Consider the following 16,282-nt stretch of genomic DNA (forward strand, 5'->3'; position numbering starts at 1 on the left):
GTGGACTGAAAATACTACCCACCAAAAGAAAGGATGGTTGCATCTTGTCATTATTCCCTAAACAATAAAGCATAATTATTTCATAGCATTTACCATGTATTGAGTATTATAAGCAAGCCAGATATGATTTAAAACACACAGGAGGATATGTGCATGTTATATACAAGTACTACACAATTTTATATAAGGACCTGAGCATCCATGGATTTGGAATCTGAGTAGGGTACTGAAACTAATCCCCCACAGATACCATGGGACAACAGTATAAATTTGCCACCAAGAATTGCTTTAGTGTAATTTAGGTATAAATTTTTCCTGTTAACCTGTTTCCACTACTATGCGACTTTACATATTTCATATTTTTCATTATAATTTTTCTTTTTTGTTTCTTTTTTTGAGACAGAATCTCTCTATGCCACCCTTGGTAGAGTGCTGTCGTGTCACAGCTCACAGCAACCTCCAGCTCTCGGGCTTAGGCGATTCTCCCACCTAGGCCTCCCGAGTAGCTGGGACTACAGTGTCTGCCACAATGCCTGGCCATTTTTACTTTTCTTTTCTTTTTTGAGACAGTCTCACTATGTCACTCTCAAGTACTGAAGCATGACGGCTCACAGCAACCTCCAGTTCCTGGGCTTAACCCATTCTCTTGCCTCAGCCTCCCAGGTAGCTGGGACTACAGGCGCCCACCACTACGCCCGGCTATTTTTTTGTTGCAGTTGTTTAGCTGTGCTATGGATGCCGAGCCACATTACAATTTTTCTGATCAATGAATTATTTACAAATTTCTTGGTTTCCAAACACGTGGGCTGAAATTTTTAAAGAACTGTCTTTTTATTATTGATTACTAATTATATGAAATTCTGGTCAGAGAATATGAGCTATCTGACAGCAACTTTTAGTACTGTGACATTTCCTCTGTGACAACAAATTGATTATGTATTTTTGAAAACTATATGTGTGCTTTATTACATATTGGGTATTAGTACCTATGTGACATTGCTCATTAGATCAAGCTTGCTAATAATCATGTTCAAATTGTTTTATCCTTTCTAACTCTTCATCTGCTTCATCCGTTTCTGAATGAGGTAGTTTAAAATCTATTATCATTGGGGATGTATCAATTCTTATTATCCAGTCACACTTTATCATGTTTTGTTTGAGTTTTAAACGCACACAGCTCAGGATTTTTTTGGTATTTTTCTGGTGGTGAATCTTTCTCTTATGTAAAGGACCCCACTAACTTCAACAAAGCCTTTCTGCTTTAAAGTCTATTATGATCTATATTTGTATTAATATTCTCTTATCAACTACTAGCTTTAATAAAAAGTTAACATTTGCTTTTTCTTTCTCTATCTCTTTAGATTTAATTCTTATACAAAAATGGTTAAAATAAGTACCGAACATATACTACATGTCAGACATTATTCTAAGTAATGTTTGTGTAGTAATTAAATCTCATAATTCTGACGTAAGCATTACTATTTCCCACATTTAATAGGCTAGTAAACAAAAAGCACAATTAAAAAGCACTTGACAGATATTCCATCACCTGCCTGAAAACACACAGACCTTAAAACACTAACTCCTCCTGTCTGTTCCTTCCCTATTTTCTATACTCATGTGGCCTGTTATGTTTTTAATTGACTTTTCCTTTAGTCACCAAAATTTGTAATTATATAATATTTGTAATTATATTTACCAACATGTTTGCTAACTTATTTTTTATCACTGTTTGTATTCTACCCTTTATTTGAGATTCAGTTTGCTTCCTACAGAAGTATATTCTTTAGTAGTTATTTTAGTGACAATATAAATAGTAAAGTCTCTGAGATTTTGTGTGAAAAATCATCTTCATTTCCTAAATAAAAATTCAAGTGTGCTTCTTAGTTGGTATCAGTATTATTATTCCATTTTCTGCTAGCGTCTATCAACAGCTAGAATGAGACAGAGAATGTTTTCCTGTCTTTCCCTTTCTGCAGTTTCACCGTGATTTGACTAGGAACAGATTTGTGTCAGTTTACCCTGCCCAGGCTAAGCATGCTACTTTAATTTGGAAATTCCTTCTGCTCAGAATATTTCCTCTGCCCCATTCTACTTCCTCCTTGAGGAAATCCTATTATGGCAGATGTTGAAACTTTCTGTTCTGATATTATTTCCCTTTACTGCTTGATCACTAACTCCTCTTCTTTATTCCTCTGTGCTGTTACTGCTACAGTTTGGGTGATTTCCACAAACCCACCGTCCAGATAACAAGAATTCTCTTTGACTATGCAAAAAAAAAAAAAAAAAAAAAAAAAAAAATTTTTTTTTTTTTTGCAGTTTTTGGCCGGGGCTGGGCTTGAACCCGCCACCCCCAGTATATGAGGCCTACGTTCTACTCCTTGAGCCACAGGTGCCACCCCACAAATTTGTTGTTCATCCTTCTACTTTCATTATTAAATAAGAAGTCTGAAGTGTTCTTGGGAGTAAAGAACAATTCACCTCTTTTCTGACAGATGATAGTCTCACTCTGTCACCCTGGGTAGAGTGCCATGGTGACCCACCACAAAGCCCGGCTATTTTTAGAGATGGGGTCTTGCTCTTGCTCAGGTTGGTCTTGAACCTGTGAGCTCAGGCAATCCACCTGCCTTAGCCTGCCAGAGTGCTAGGATTATAGGCATGAGCCACCATGCCTGGCCAACCTTCCCCTCTTCCAAATGCATACGGTTGACCCAAGAATATAGGGATGAGGGACACCAAATTCCTGTGCAGTCAAAAATTCAAATACTGGCTGAGTACAGTGGCTCACATTTGTAATCCTAGCACTCTGCAAGGCCAAGGCAGGTGGAATGCCTGAGCTCAAGAGTTCCAGATCAGCCTGAGGTAGAGTGAGAACCTGTCTTAAAAACAAACAAACAAACAAACAAAAAAGCCAAGCATTGTGGGAGGCACCCCTAGTCCCAGGTACTTGGGAGGCTTGAGGCAAGTGGATCGCTTAAGCCCAAGAGTTTGAGGCTGGTGTGAGTTATGATACCACAGTACTCTACCAAGGGCATCAAAGTGGAGAGTGTCTCAAGAAAAAAAAAAAAATTTCAAATATAACTTTTCTGTCCTCCAAAACTTCACTAATAGCCTATTGTTGACCAGAAGCCAGACTGATAACATGGACAGTCAATTAACACATACAGTAGAATTTCCATACCCCACACTGGCTACTTCCTTACCTTGACCTAATTTTCACAGACTAGACACACACAACTTGTGCTATCAGTACCGCATGCAGCCCCATTCCTTATGTTGACCAGTTTGTTACAGTTCTTGGATGGTCACCTTATAGAGGTTCTGCTGTATGTTGTATACGTGTTATATACTGCTGTCGGTCAATGAAGTTAGAGAAAAGACAATATTAAGAAAATCATAAAAGGTCGGGCGCAGTGGTTCACGCCTATAATCCTAACACTCTGGGAGGCCAAGGTGGGAGGATCACCTGAGCAAGAGTGAGATCCCCCCATCTCAACTAAAAATAGAAAAAAATTAGCCAGCCTCTGTGGCGTGGGCCTGAAGTCCCTGCTACTCGGAAGGCTAAGGCAGAAGAATCTCTTGAGCACCAGAGTTTGAGGTTGCTGTGAACAGTGACACAATGGCACTCTATATTCAGATTGACAAAGTGAGACTCTGTCTCAAAAAAATAAATAATAAAATAAAATCATAAGTGAAAATACCCTTACAGTACAGTGCTGTTTTTATTAATACTACAAACTTAGGTTTGTATGTTCCTAAGAGGAATCATCTGTCTGACATGGTAGACAGCAACAGCTAAAGACGCCAATCCAGAGGACATATCAAGCAATGCGACTTTTTCTTGAAATGTCATGACTTTTGTCTGCTTCTTGGGAGCACTTCCAGCATTATTAGTGGCACTTTGTATGGGTCCCCTAGTGTTCTTCAAAGTTTACAACACTGCCCTAAACACGATAAAAAATACATGAGCTCTACAGGAGATCATTTTCACTGCCATACACAATTTACTGGAGAAAGGAGACTGGCATCACTTGGGGGCTTTCCACAGTTGGGACATTTGAGGTCACTGGAATAGCAACAGAAGGTGTCTGCGAAATTATTACAGTGGTACAGTATATACTGGTTAATTTTGTGCAGTTGTTATGTAATACTACATATTAACATTTGTTTACATTTCTCTCAACTACAAATAGTGTGTTGTACAATCTAAATGTATGTGTGCATTAGTTTGGATAAATTTCAACTTTTTATAATAGATTTGTATATATTTCATGGTAGTAAATAATAAACTCACTTTTAAACGTATTTTACGCTTGATGATACAGATATAACTTTTCTTAATTTTTTCTATACCTTTATCTTTGAGATTGTTCAAATTGTCCAGGCGCGGTAGGCTCACACCTGTACTCCTAGCACTCTAGGAGGCCAAGGCGGGTGGATTGCTGGAGCTCACAAGTTCAAGACCAGCCTGAGCAAGAACAAGACCCTGTCTCTACTAATAGAAAAACTGAGGCAAAAGGATCGCTTGAGCCCAAGAGTTGGAAAGTGCTGTGAGCTATGATGCCACAGCACTCTAACCAGGACAAGAGCTTGAGACTCTGTCTCCAAAAAAAAAAAAAGATTATTCAAACTGTTGCAAATCTCCCCAAATTTTCCAATATATTTACTGAAAAAAAATCCATGTGTAAATGAACCTGTGCAGTTCCAAACTTGTGTTTAAAGGTCACTCGTAATAGTTTAGAGAAATTTGCTAAGAGTTGGGGGAGAGCTGTAATATAATAATATACACAATATATATAAATGATATATATCATATGTACTTATGTATTCCTTAATTATAGTGATACACTCTAAGAATTTTACCATGTGAATGTTGAAGCATGTATTTACACAAATCTAGATGGTATAGCCTATTGCTCCAGGGCTACAAATATGTACTAAATACTGCACCAACTTTAACATAATAGTATGTATTTATGTATCTAAGTGTATCCAAACACAGAAAAGGTACAGTAAAAGTATGGTGTAATCCTGGAAAGCCACTGTCCTGTCCGTGGTCTGTCACTGACTGAAACATGACTCTGCAGCACACGACTGCATCATTACTTTACAACACTGCATGTGACATACCTTCCTATGACTGGCAGCAGGGGTTTGTATAAACCAGCATCATCACCAATGCAGAATGCACTGCACTACAAGGGTATGATGCTGTGATGTCACTAGGTACTAGGAGCTTTTCCACCCCATTACTATCTTAAGGGACCACCGGGGTGTGTGCTGTCCCTCCGTGACTGAAATGCTATCACACTGCACATGACTGTATCACTTACACATATAAACTGAAGAGCTGAAACACATAATCCAAGGTTTGGCCAATATAGAATCTAAGTACAAAGAAGGCATAAAACCAGCATTTTTTTTCCTTTTGCAACTACAGATGGACTTAAACCTAATATTAAGTCTTCACTTAGTACATGGTTTAAATACAAAACGTACATGTAAGTATCTGAAGAAGAGTATTCCACATGGGAAACTGCAAGTGCAATGACACAGCAGCAGGAAAGGGCTGACGGTGAAAACCCGGAGCAGAAACTAAGAGTGGCTAACGCAGTGGGGAGGAAGAGCAGCAGAAAACGGCAGGGCTGGAAGCTCAGGTCTGTAATCCCAGAACTCTGGGAGAACCAAGTGGGAAGATCACTTGAGCTCAGGAGTTCCAGACCAGCCTAAGCAAGAGTGAGATCCTGCCTCTACTAAAAATAGAAAAAGTAGCTGGGCATTGTGGTGGGCACCTGTAGTCCCAGCTACTTGGGAGGATGAGGCAGAAGGATCACTTGAACCTGAGAGTGTGAGGCTGCTATGAGCTATGAGGCCATGGTGTTCTACCCAGGGTGACAGAGTGAGACTCTTGTCTTAAACAACAACAACAACAACAACAAAGAGGCAAGAGGTGGTCAGCTAGATGGATGTGTGGCCTTAAAATCCATATTTGGATTTTATCCTAAGTATAAAGGAAAGTGTATACACCAAAAACAACCTTAAAAATGTTATTTAAATTTTACATTATGTTTTATATAATACTTTAAAAGTGGGAGCTGTTAAAAAAGGTTATGACCTCATATGGAAATTAAATGACTTCGTTAGTCACATTTTTCTCATTTATTTGGAATTTAACTCTCCTGTTTTGGGACTTCTATTGATGTATGTGAGATATACATTTTACAGAACACATGAAACATATGTGTACAGTCTAATGAAGACCTCGACTGAATCAGTGTAACCAAAAATAGAATATTGCCAGTGCCTCAGAAACCCTTGGTATCTGACTTTTCAAAAAAAAGTTTAGGACTATATATAATCTGTGATAATTATCCACTTAAATGTCAACTGAAATCATGTGACTAATCTTTTTATGCGCAAAAAGAATGTTCCCTTAAGTCCGTATTTAATTTCAGTATGGAAATTGAGTACATATCAACCTAAAACCCATTCACATTTCAGAGTAGAGAAATGTACAATCTCTAAGGCATTAATTTTCAATTAAAAAAAGATAGGTATATACAAAACAGAACTATAGAACTCGAAGGGCGGTGCCTGTGGCTCAGTGAGTAGGGCACCGGCCCTATATGCCGAGGGTGGCGGGTTCAAACCCAGCCCCGGCCAAACTGCAACAAAAAAAATAGCCGGGTGTTCTGGCGGGTGCCTGTAGTCCCAGCTGCTCGGGAGGCTGAGGCAAGATCCATAAGCCCAAGAGTTAGAGGCTGCTGTGAGCCGTGTGACGCCACGGCACTCTACCCGAAGGCGGTACAGTGAGACTCTATGTCTCTACAAAAAAAAAAAAAAAGAAAGAAAACATATACATTGTTATACATTTTTGTGAGAGCAAGCCTAATAGTAATAGCTTTGAAATAAAAAGCATTTGATTGAAGTAAAATTAAAGACATTCAAAAGTTTAAGGTCTTATTATACGTTTCATTATAACAAATTAGTTACAATGAGAATTCTTTGTTTCTGTGTAACTTCGAGTATATGCTTAGCACTCAATGTTAAACTATGTTTAAATATGAGTTAGGCTAATCAATACACATCTAATGCGCGCTTTATTAAATTTGAGCCTATTTAAATTTTATACTATAGATCCTGACATGTCACTGATTTATGGCTCAATAGAAAAAATAATCAACCTATCAAAATGAGATTGGTGGTTTTATTTATTTATTTTTTGAGACAGTCTCAGTATGTTGCCCTGGGTAGAGTACCAGGGGGTCACAGCTCACAGCAACCTCAAACTCTTGGGCTTAAGTGATTCTCTTGCCTCAGCCTCCCGAAAAACTGGACTACAGGCACCCGCCAGAATGCCCGGCTATTTTTGGTTGCAGTTGTCATTGTTGTTTAGCAGGCCTGGGAGGGGCTTGAAGCTGCCAGCCTCAGTTTATGTGGCCGGCGCCCTACTCCCTGAGCTATAGGCGCCAAGCCAAGATTTGTGGTTTTAAATAAATATTTTAGTAATAAACGACCAGAGAACAACAAATATATACAGTCTAAATTAGACTAATAGTATTTTTTTTTTTTTTTTTTTTTAGTTTTTGGCCCAGGCTGCGTTTGAACCCACCACCTCCGGCATATGGGGCTGGCGCCCTACTGGTTGAACCACAGGCACCACCCAGACTAACTGTATTTCTAAAATAAAGAATTTCATACTAAAATTAGTTTGCTCTGTATAGAAAATTCTACAAACCTTTTGAAAATGTATTTGATATAACAAAAAGAAGGGAATGAAATACAATAAAGGCATGCTATATTAAGACAGACTAAACATGGATAAAACTTAATGGATAATATGGATGAAAATAACATTCGGAATCATCACTCCTAAACTGCAGTGCACAGTTCCTGAGTTATGCTGTCTGTAATTTATACACACGATGGACAGCTCGTTAAGGGACATATCTATAACCATTATAATCAATAGGAGCTAAAGGCAGTCAAGCCATAATTTCTAGTTAATGGATGGGTAAGAAGGGGATGAAGTCAGCAGTAGCATTTTAAAATAAGCGACTATAAAGTTTACATATATATCCAAAATAATACCTACATTCTAGACATTTCTGTGTTAAATTCTTGGAGAGAAGAGAAAAATCAATGCAACAATATTCATATATTAATAAATCAAAATCTTGATTTAACCAATAACCAGAAAAATTTTATAAGTAGAAAGGAATGTTCAACTAACCATATGATGGTCCACTTCTGTACTCTTGTTCTTCAGAGTTAGTGGGAGAAGCAAATGGGCTCATTTGACAAGTCCCAGTTGTTGGAGAATAAGTTGTAATACTCAGCTTCCTTATGATTTCTGAAGACTCAAATGGCTGGAAATAAATAATAATTTGGGACAGTTTCGATCTCTGAAGATACTCATCTCTCAAGACACAGCAAAATTCAAGCCAGCATTTGTTTCTTTGCTTTCTTTTCAGATTTCAAATATACTCAATTGCCCCCGTCAAAGTCAATCCTACTCTTTCAAATCAGGGAGACATTTCAGGCTTACTGCATTCTGATATGGTATTTCCAAACATTAGACACGGCCAACTCTCCCAACCACATCTTAACTTTGCTTTTATCTGAACCTGAAGTATAATTATGGGACCAGAAGAGGAAAAAACAGAGGTGCCTATTACTAAGACCCACTAGGAAATCCTAGGAAGGATCACTCTGTTCTAAACCTTCACAGAAGTGCTCTGACACAGTATCTTGCTTTAATAATGATGAATAATGCCTAAACAGTTGAATCTGGCCTTTGAGAATCTGGCCCATCATACACAAACTGCCCCTGTACCTTCCTCTTCTGTGTTCCAGAAGTGGTGAGCACACCTCTTATTGCAGGTAACAGTTTAGTTTTTACTTTTCTGTCTACCCCATTAAAATTTGCTCTCGGGGCGGCGCCTGTGGCTCAGTGAGTAGGGCGCCGGCCCCATATGCAGAGGGTGGCGGGTTCAAACCCAGCCCCGGCCAAACTGCAACAACAACAAAAAATAGCCGGGCGTTGTGGCGGGAGCCTATAGTCCCAGCTGCTAGGGAGGCTGGGACAAGAGAATCACGTAAGCCCAAGAGTTAGAGGTTGCTGTGAGCTGTGTGACGCCACAGCACTCTACCCGAGGGCGGTACAGTGAGACTCTGTCTCTACAAAAAAAACAAAAAAGAACTAAACTTTAGCTTGGTAGTTGACTTGAAATAGTGGCTGTGTCATCTTTTTCAAAAATCTTGGTATAAGTTCCAGAACCTATAACATCAAAAACATTTTTTTATATTTAAGATTTTAAATGATAAATATTTCTTTGTATTGAGGACCAAAAAGTGTTCCTTTTATTATGTATCCATAGTAGCCACAAATGTAACCAATATTTTTTAAAAAATCAAACTACAATATCAAAGTTATAACTCTAAAACAATCTTTTTGTAAGGGGAAAGGGCTTTAAGTGTCTTTAACAGGTGGTTACTATTACCTGTCCACCCTGAGTTTTCACCTGCTTATATGTATTCAGTCAGAAACTGACATTTATCCAATCCCTACTCTACTTTTCCAAGAATTTATTGCCCAGAACTATTTCACTGTATATGTACGAGAAATGAAAGTCGCTACCCTAATGTACATTTATGTCAATCTGTTTTCCTATTTTCTCCAAAACATTATTTTATCCAATTGCCAAATGTCTACACACTGCAACTGTAGATCATACATTTCTCCTTGAAAATAATTTTGTAGCTTTCAGAAAATAAATGTGTGTGTGTGTGTGTGTGTGTGTACGTATACATTTGGCTTCACTTTAATATTGAGGCTTTTCTCCTTTGGGGGGGTCATTTATGTAGGCTGAAAGGAAAATGTGTGTCTACAACTACTACACATAGAAGGAAAATTGAAAATCTACCTTTCTCTATTATCTCACTAAATATTTTTCAGTAAATAATGCATTTGTATATATCTGCCCTACTGGTATACACAAAGGCATGAGCTTACTTCCCTAAGTCTTCTTTCCCTCAAGGTTTTTTTTAATCAAGGTCTTCTCACTTAATCCCTAAAGATTAAAAGCAATTCTAGAATCCGTCTAAGAATCCCCCGCCATCTCCCAACTTTGAAGGTCTTAGACTACTCACGAGTCTCCCACAACAGGAGGAACTATGAAGACTGGGGTCTGAGAGAAGACTTACTACCAAGTGGGAAGTCAGTTATCTTTCCACTCAGCAAGGGTGGGCAGGACCTACCAGTCCTGTCAGGAAAACAGTAGAAGGAAAACTCAGAGGAGAGGAACAGATTTGGCTAAAAAAAGATGTAAACAAAATGTAAAAAAAAAAAAAAGTAACGACCACTTGTATAATAATTTACAACTGCTTCTAATATTTACTGACTCTAGCCGGGCGTTGTGGCAGGCGCCTGTAGTCCCAGCTGCTCGGGAAGCTGAGGCAAGAGTTAGAGGTTGCTGTGAGCCGTGTGACGCCACGGCACTCTACCCGAGGGCGGTACAGTGAGACTGTCTCTACAAAAAAAATAAATAAATAAAAAATAATATTTACTGACTCAGGCAAAGTTAGTACTACTAAATTTTTAAAATGCCACGTTTTAAGATTCTATCACTGTAAATGCCGTTATACTTTTTTTGTAAGAAGGTCAAATCTTTTACATAGCAAAACTAAAATCTGGGCATTGATTTTCTGACAAAAAGAAAAAAAAATTCAATGTTCTTTCCATAATTTCAGGTGGATATGACATTCTCCTTCAGTATCTATCACAAATTGTAGCCTGGTTAAAGTATATTCACCTTGTTTAAAGCATATTCTACTAAAAAGGTGCCTGCAATTTTATTGATTTTTCACCTATTATAAACAAGTCTAGAAAGTGCTAACTAAGGGTTCTTGTAGGATGAAATATGGGATATAAAAGATCTGCTATTATTATAATGAAGTACCAGCCTGTGCTAAAATATTTAAAACAGGCATTATAGGGATTGTAAGGATTCAATCTGCCAAAAATGAAAGGGCAGCCAAGGGAGATGTTTCTCCGCAAACTTATACCAGTTAACTAGGTTACTGGAATATCCCACATAAGATGTAATGATTTTGCACTACTCGTACTAATTATGGAATTTACATTAGAAAACTCTGAATACTAGTTTCCAGGGTCTAGGATTCTTAGAAGACTACTAGATATCAACCATCTTCTTAACAGCTGCCACATTCGCCATCCTTTAGGCCCTGATAATGTTGGGGTTTTATTGTTTTTATGGCAGCTATGGAGAACAATAGCATTTCCGCCCTTATCTCAGTGATCTTACAGAGACAGCAGGGAAAGAATCTCATCAATACCTTAGATCTGCAGTAATGAAAATGCTCTTTTTTATGTGTTTGATACACAGGGATACCTACCCCCCCCCCCCATTGAATTGTGTACTCAAGATCTATGAATTTAATGACATATCAATTTCACCTTGATAAAAAAATTAGCAAGAAAAGTAAAATATTGGCTAAAAAAGTTGATGCATTAGTTTTTCTATTTGTGCTCATTTTTCATAATTTTAATATATTAAAATATTAATTTTAATAATAAAGTTATTACTCTTGCACTGTAATCCTCAGGAAGTTTTTTTCTTTTTTAAGCAGGCTCAAGAGCATCAAGAAGTTTTCTATGAAATATTTGTGATTGTTTCCCATCATATAACCTTTTATTTTTCAGATGAGATGAATTCCACCCTAGACTTTTTGCTCACTAAAGTATGATTTACATTCAATAAAATGCACAGATTTTATTCAGCTTGATGAGTTTGACAACTGTATATACTGATGCAATGACTATCCAAGATACACATTTCAACTGCCCCAGAAGGTACCTACATCTCATTCCAGTCAATCTCTACTCCCCAGCTCAGAGGCTCTTAATTCCTATGAACATGCACAGATTTGCCTATTCTTGAACGTCGTATAAACGAAGTACAAAACCCCATATTTGGCTGCTTCTGCTTAACATGTCTTTGATGTGCTCTACCAGGTTGTGTGTGTTAGTAATGTGTTCATTTTTAATGTTAAGTAGTTTTCCTTCGTTTAAATATACCCAAATTTGCTTTTCATTTTCTTGATTATGAATATGTATGTTGTTTTCAGTTTAGGGCTATTATGAATTAAGTTGCTAAGAACTTTCTTGTACATGTCTTTTTGCATAAATATATGATTTTTTTTCCACCTGAGAGTGGAATTGATAAGTTATAGGATCGATAGAGGTTTAATATTATATATAAATACACACACACATATATATGCTTTAAGCTAAATGTTTCTATTATTTAAAATCCCCATCAATATAGGAGAGTTCCAGCTGTTTCATATTCTCACCAACCTTCAGTGGATTTTGTTTTAGCCATATTAGGTTAAAAACTGTCATTCTCTAGCTATTCACATCAGCAGGAGAGTGGTATCCTTTTGTGGTTTAATTAATATTTCTATCAATTAATTACAATGGACACTTTTTTGTGTGAGCTAATTATCCATTTAAATGTTTCTTTTGTAAAATATCTATTTAAACTTTTGTACTTTCATTGGATTGTCTGTTTATTGCTTATTTGTATATTCTGGATAGTCTTTTGTCAGATACATGCATTGTAAATGTGTTCTTTTTGATCCATGGCTTGCATATTCATTTTCTTAGTGGTGTCTTCTGATGAGCAGAAATTTTTAATTTTCATAAAATTCAATTTATCATCTTTTATAAGACTTTGTGTGTCTTAAGAAATTTTTGCCTAGGCTCAGCGCCTGTAGCTCAGCGGCTAAGACGCCAGCCATATACACCAGAGCTGGCGGGTTCAAATCCGGCCTAAGCCTGCCAAGCAACAATGACAACTGCAGCCAAAAAATAGCCAGGCGTTGTGGTGGGCGCCAATAGTCTCAGATACTTGGGAGGCTGATGCAAGAGAATTGCTAAAGCCCAAGAGTTGGAGGTTGCTGTGAGCTGTGATGTCACAGTCTACCGAGGGTGATCTACTGAGACTCTGTCTCAAAAAAAAAAAAAAGAAAAGAAGAAATTTTGCCTACTCTAAGGTCAGAAAGATAGTTTCTTATATTTTCTTCCAGAAGCTTTATGCTTTTGGCTTTACTAAAGAAAAGTCTATTGATCCTTCTCAGATTAATTTTTGCTTCTGAAACAAAATATGCAGTGTACATGAATTTTGTATATGAAGTGGAGTTAATTGTTTCCCCTAAGTTTAACATTTGTTAGACTTTTTTCCCATCAGATAATCCATTATTTTAAAACATTTCTTAATATAGTTAACTACCAAAAATAACATGAATTAAAAACAGTATTAGATATAAAGTTTTCTAAGTGTATGGTGCCCCATGATCATATTGATGTACACAGCTATGATTTAATAAAAAAAAAAAAAAAGGAAGTTTTCTAATGAGAATGAAGATTCATGAAGTATGTGGGTATTTAAACAATTGTAGAAAAAGAAAAACAATTGTAGTGTATGGAAGGGGCACTGGCTCATGGAGTGGCCTGCTGCTCCCTCTCTGTGCTGCCTGGTCACACAGGTCTGAACTCCACTTTCCTCACTCAACGAATTTATTCCCTCACTTAAGTAGCAAAGAGGGAGGAAGTATAATGGGGCAGGCCGAGAGCACTGCCACTGCTGTGTATGTCAGCCTATAACCTACTGCATCACCCTCTTTTGGGACATAAGGAGTGGAGGCTACAAAGGAATTCCAACCATACTATTCAAATAAAAAAAAAAAGGGGAGAGTACTTTTGTGAAAAATCTCCCTAGAACCTGCCCGCTTTATCCGAGACACCATTCCCACAATTTTTACCTTTGGAAAGAGGCCTGAATAACAAAGTTGTTTTCCTTTTAAAGGAGGGTATATAATAATATTATATGTCCTATGCTAGAATGAAAAGATGAAGAATGAAGCCAGCTGATGGTCCTTCCCAGAAGCCACTGCGTCCTGTGGAAGGGACTCTCAGGTAGATAGATTAGGGCAGGACTCATCCTTGTGTCTCCTTATAGCCCATTCCTAAGACAGGAGGCTGGGAGATCCAAGCAACGAGAATGATGACAGGCAAAGGGGTGGATGGGGAATAGTCGCAGACATACAACTAAGCTCATTCCTACCTAAATCGGGACACTCCGATTTTACTGATTTGCTCCACTGAATAACTGAAAATATCAGAAAGAGCTCAGGAAATAGAAGAAAAATGTCAAAGAAAGGGCAAGGCTAGGATGCTAGAAGTGGCCATTTGGTACTGAGCTAAGTCACTGGGTTTAAAGGTACAGAACTGGGCCAAACATAACAATGTATTTTTCTGATACAGGATATTAGCTGTGGCACTGGCTTGACACATCTTCATGTGAAGAAAAAACAGACAAAGGCTCATGGAGCCTTGATGACAATTTACTTCATGAAGAGAATGGGTTCTGAAATGGCCATTCTTTTCCATTCAAATAATGTTACCTTATCCCGGGAACAGTTTTGGGACAGGAAAGAACAGTATTTCATTTCAAGCTGGACTACTCATCCACCAAAATGCCATTCTGACCAAAGAAACAGATGCAAAATTACAGTCACAGCTGCCTTCCACACAGAACAAGTTGGATAATGGTACTCTAAATTGCTAATTACACTGTTAATGATTTTTTTTACTGTCATTGCAGTATTTTGCTACCTTTGTTTAAAAATTTTAAAAAAGTACCTAAGAAGTTTTTAAATGGTAAATTTCTGTTTTCTTAAATACCACTGAGTCTTCCAAAGAGAAATTCCACATGAAACCCATTTCTTGAAATGGCATTCACATTCAAGATTTTGTAGGAGCCCATTTATTGACTAGCTATTTGTTTCAACTTACTTGCTCACTGCTTTACTTGCATTTAAGATTACTGAGTACTAGTTGTATCTAGATCCATGGCTGGAATGAAAAGATAAACTAACCTATGCCATGATATGCTGGCACTAGGAACGGGCTACGACTAGATTTACACTAGTTATAGTAACATTACAATTTTATTTTTACTGGGTAACTATGGTGAAATTGATCACAATGTTAGTATTCTGTCATTTAATCCATGCCAGCATAACTGAAGGAGGTAATTACATTCTTGATATAAAAATGCTGCTAATGTTTTTATTTAATGTTAGCAGATTATGGTATGCAGATTAAAGGTATTGCCAGTGTTCTACGTTTTTTTGGTACGTTAAGTGGCAGACTACTTTTTTCTACAAATAGTGAATGAATTGCTACTGAATTATTACATTAGGTTTCTGAATTTGTTTTTTAAGTAAGCACCTCAAAATAACCAGAAACCTCCACATATTAGATTTACAAAAAATATTTTATATGCAAAAAATAGTGTATCAATTATATTACATTGTGTTTTGGTAACTTTCATATTAGCAAGGTGAATCAGTAGTTAAAAATTAAAAATACAATCTTATCCTGCAATCACAAATTATTAAGCAAATACTTACCTTTTCTTTTATTAGACCATCTAATTTCAGTGCTCTTTTAACCCTGAAAATAAAATATTTGAAGAAATATTATATTTGACATGCTTTATTGTAGCCAAATATTAAAGATATGTAAACAAAGATTCTAAGTTACTTTTGTCAACTACTTTTATATTATTTCTTAAACCAGAATACCATATGAAAATAGCAATTATTTATGATGATCGTTTGTTTTTAATAGCATATTTCAAAACAGTATTTAAATGGATCACTTTTTTATATAGTTTTACATACAAGGACTACCACACAATTTAAATACTAAAGTCATGTTATAAAAAAGTCTTAGTAAAATATTAGTGTATCTACTTTAAAATAGCACTAATCAAAAATCACACTAACAAGCAAAATAACTCAGATACCTTCAATAGAGATGTTGAAAGTTTATTATTTGCAGATACAATGCACTAGGTGCTAAAGGTATGAGCAAGGTGAAAAAAGTTTTGCTCATTATTCTAGCTTTAAACATGATTCAGTGCAGCCAGACTATGACTGAACCAAGGAACAGATGCTCTATGTCTTTATAAGTCCCTAATCCATAAGAAACTATTTTTTGTTTCCTTCACTAAACTGATTCAGGAACATGCCAGGCTCTTTCTGTGCAAAATCTGTTCTACTAAAACGAATGCCCAGCTGTTGGTGACAATGCTTAGAAAGTAAAGCTGAATATTTATAATACTTTATTTCATACGGCTGTCTTGTAAAGAGCAGTCATCAACATTTTATTGAATGCAGGCTAAACACT

The 16,282-nt window shown here is 36.9% G+C and overlaps 1 protein-coding gene across 3 annotated transcripts in view; it reads right to left on the reverse strand.

Annotated features, from left to right (window-relative positions):
• ITGB3BP (integrin subunit beta 3 binding protein) overlaps nucleotides 1-16,282 on the reverse strand; it is a 65,021-nt gene that overhangs the window by 35,128 nt on the left and 13,611 nt on the right. For all 3 annotated transcript variants that reach the window (XM_053576425.1, XM_053576423.1, XM_053576424.1), the window contains 2 exons: nucleotides 15,502-15,544; nucleotides 8,234-8,369 (listed from right to left, as the gene is read on the reverse strand). In XM_053576425.1, the coding sequence (XP_053432400.1) occupies nucleotides 8,234-8,369; nucleotides 15,502-15,544 (179 nt within the window). The remainder of the gene's footprint in view (nucleotides 1-8,233; nucleotides 8,370-15,501; nucleotides 15,545-16,282) is intronic.

The sequence above is a fragment of the Nycticebus coucang genome, chromosome 22 (genome assembly GCF_027406575.1).
Source record: "Nycticebus coucang isolate mNycCou1 chromosome 22, mNycCou1.pri, whole genome shotgun sequence".
NCBI lineage: Eukaryota > Metazoa > Chordata > Mammalia > Primates > Lorisidae > Nycticebus > Nycticebus coucang.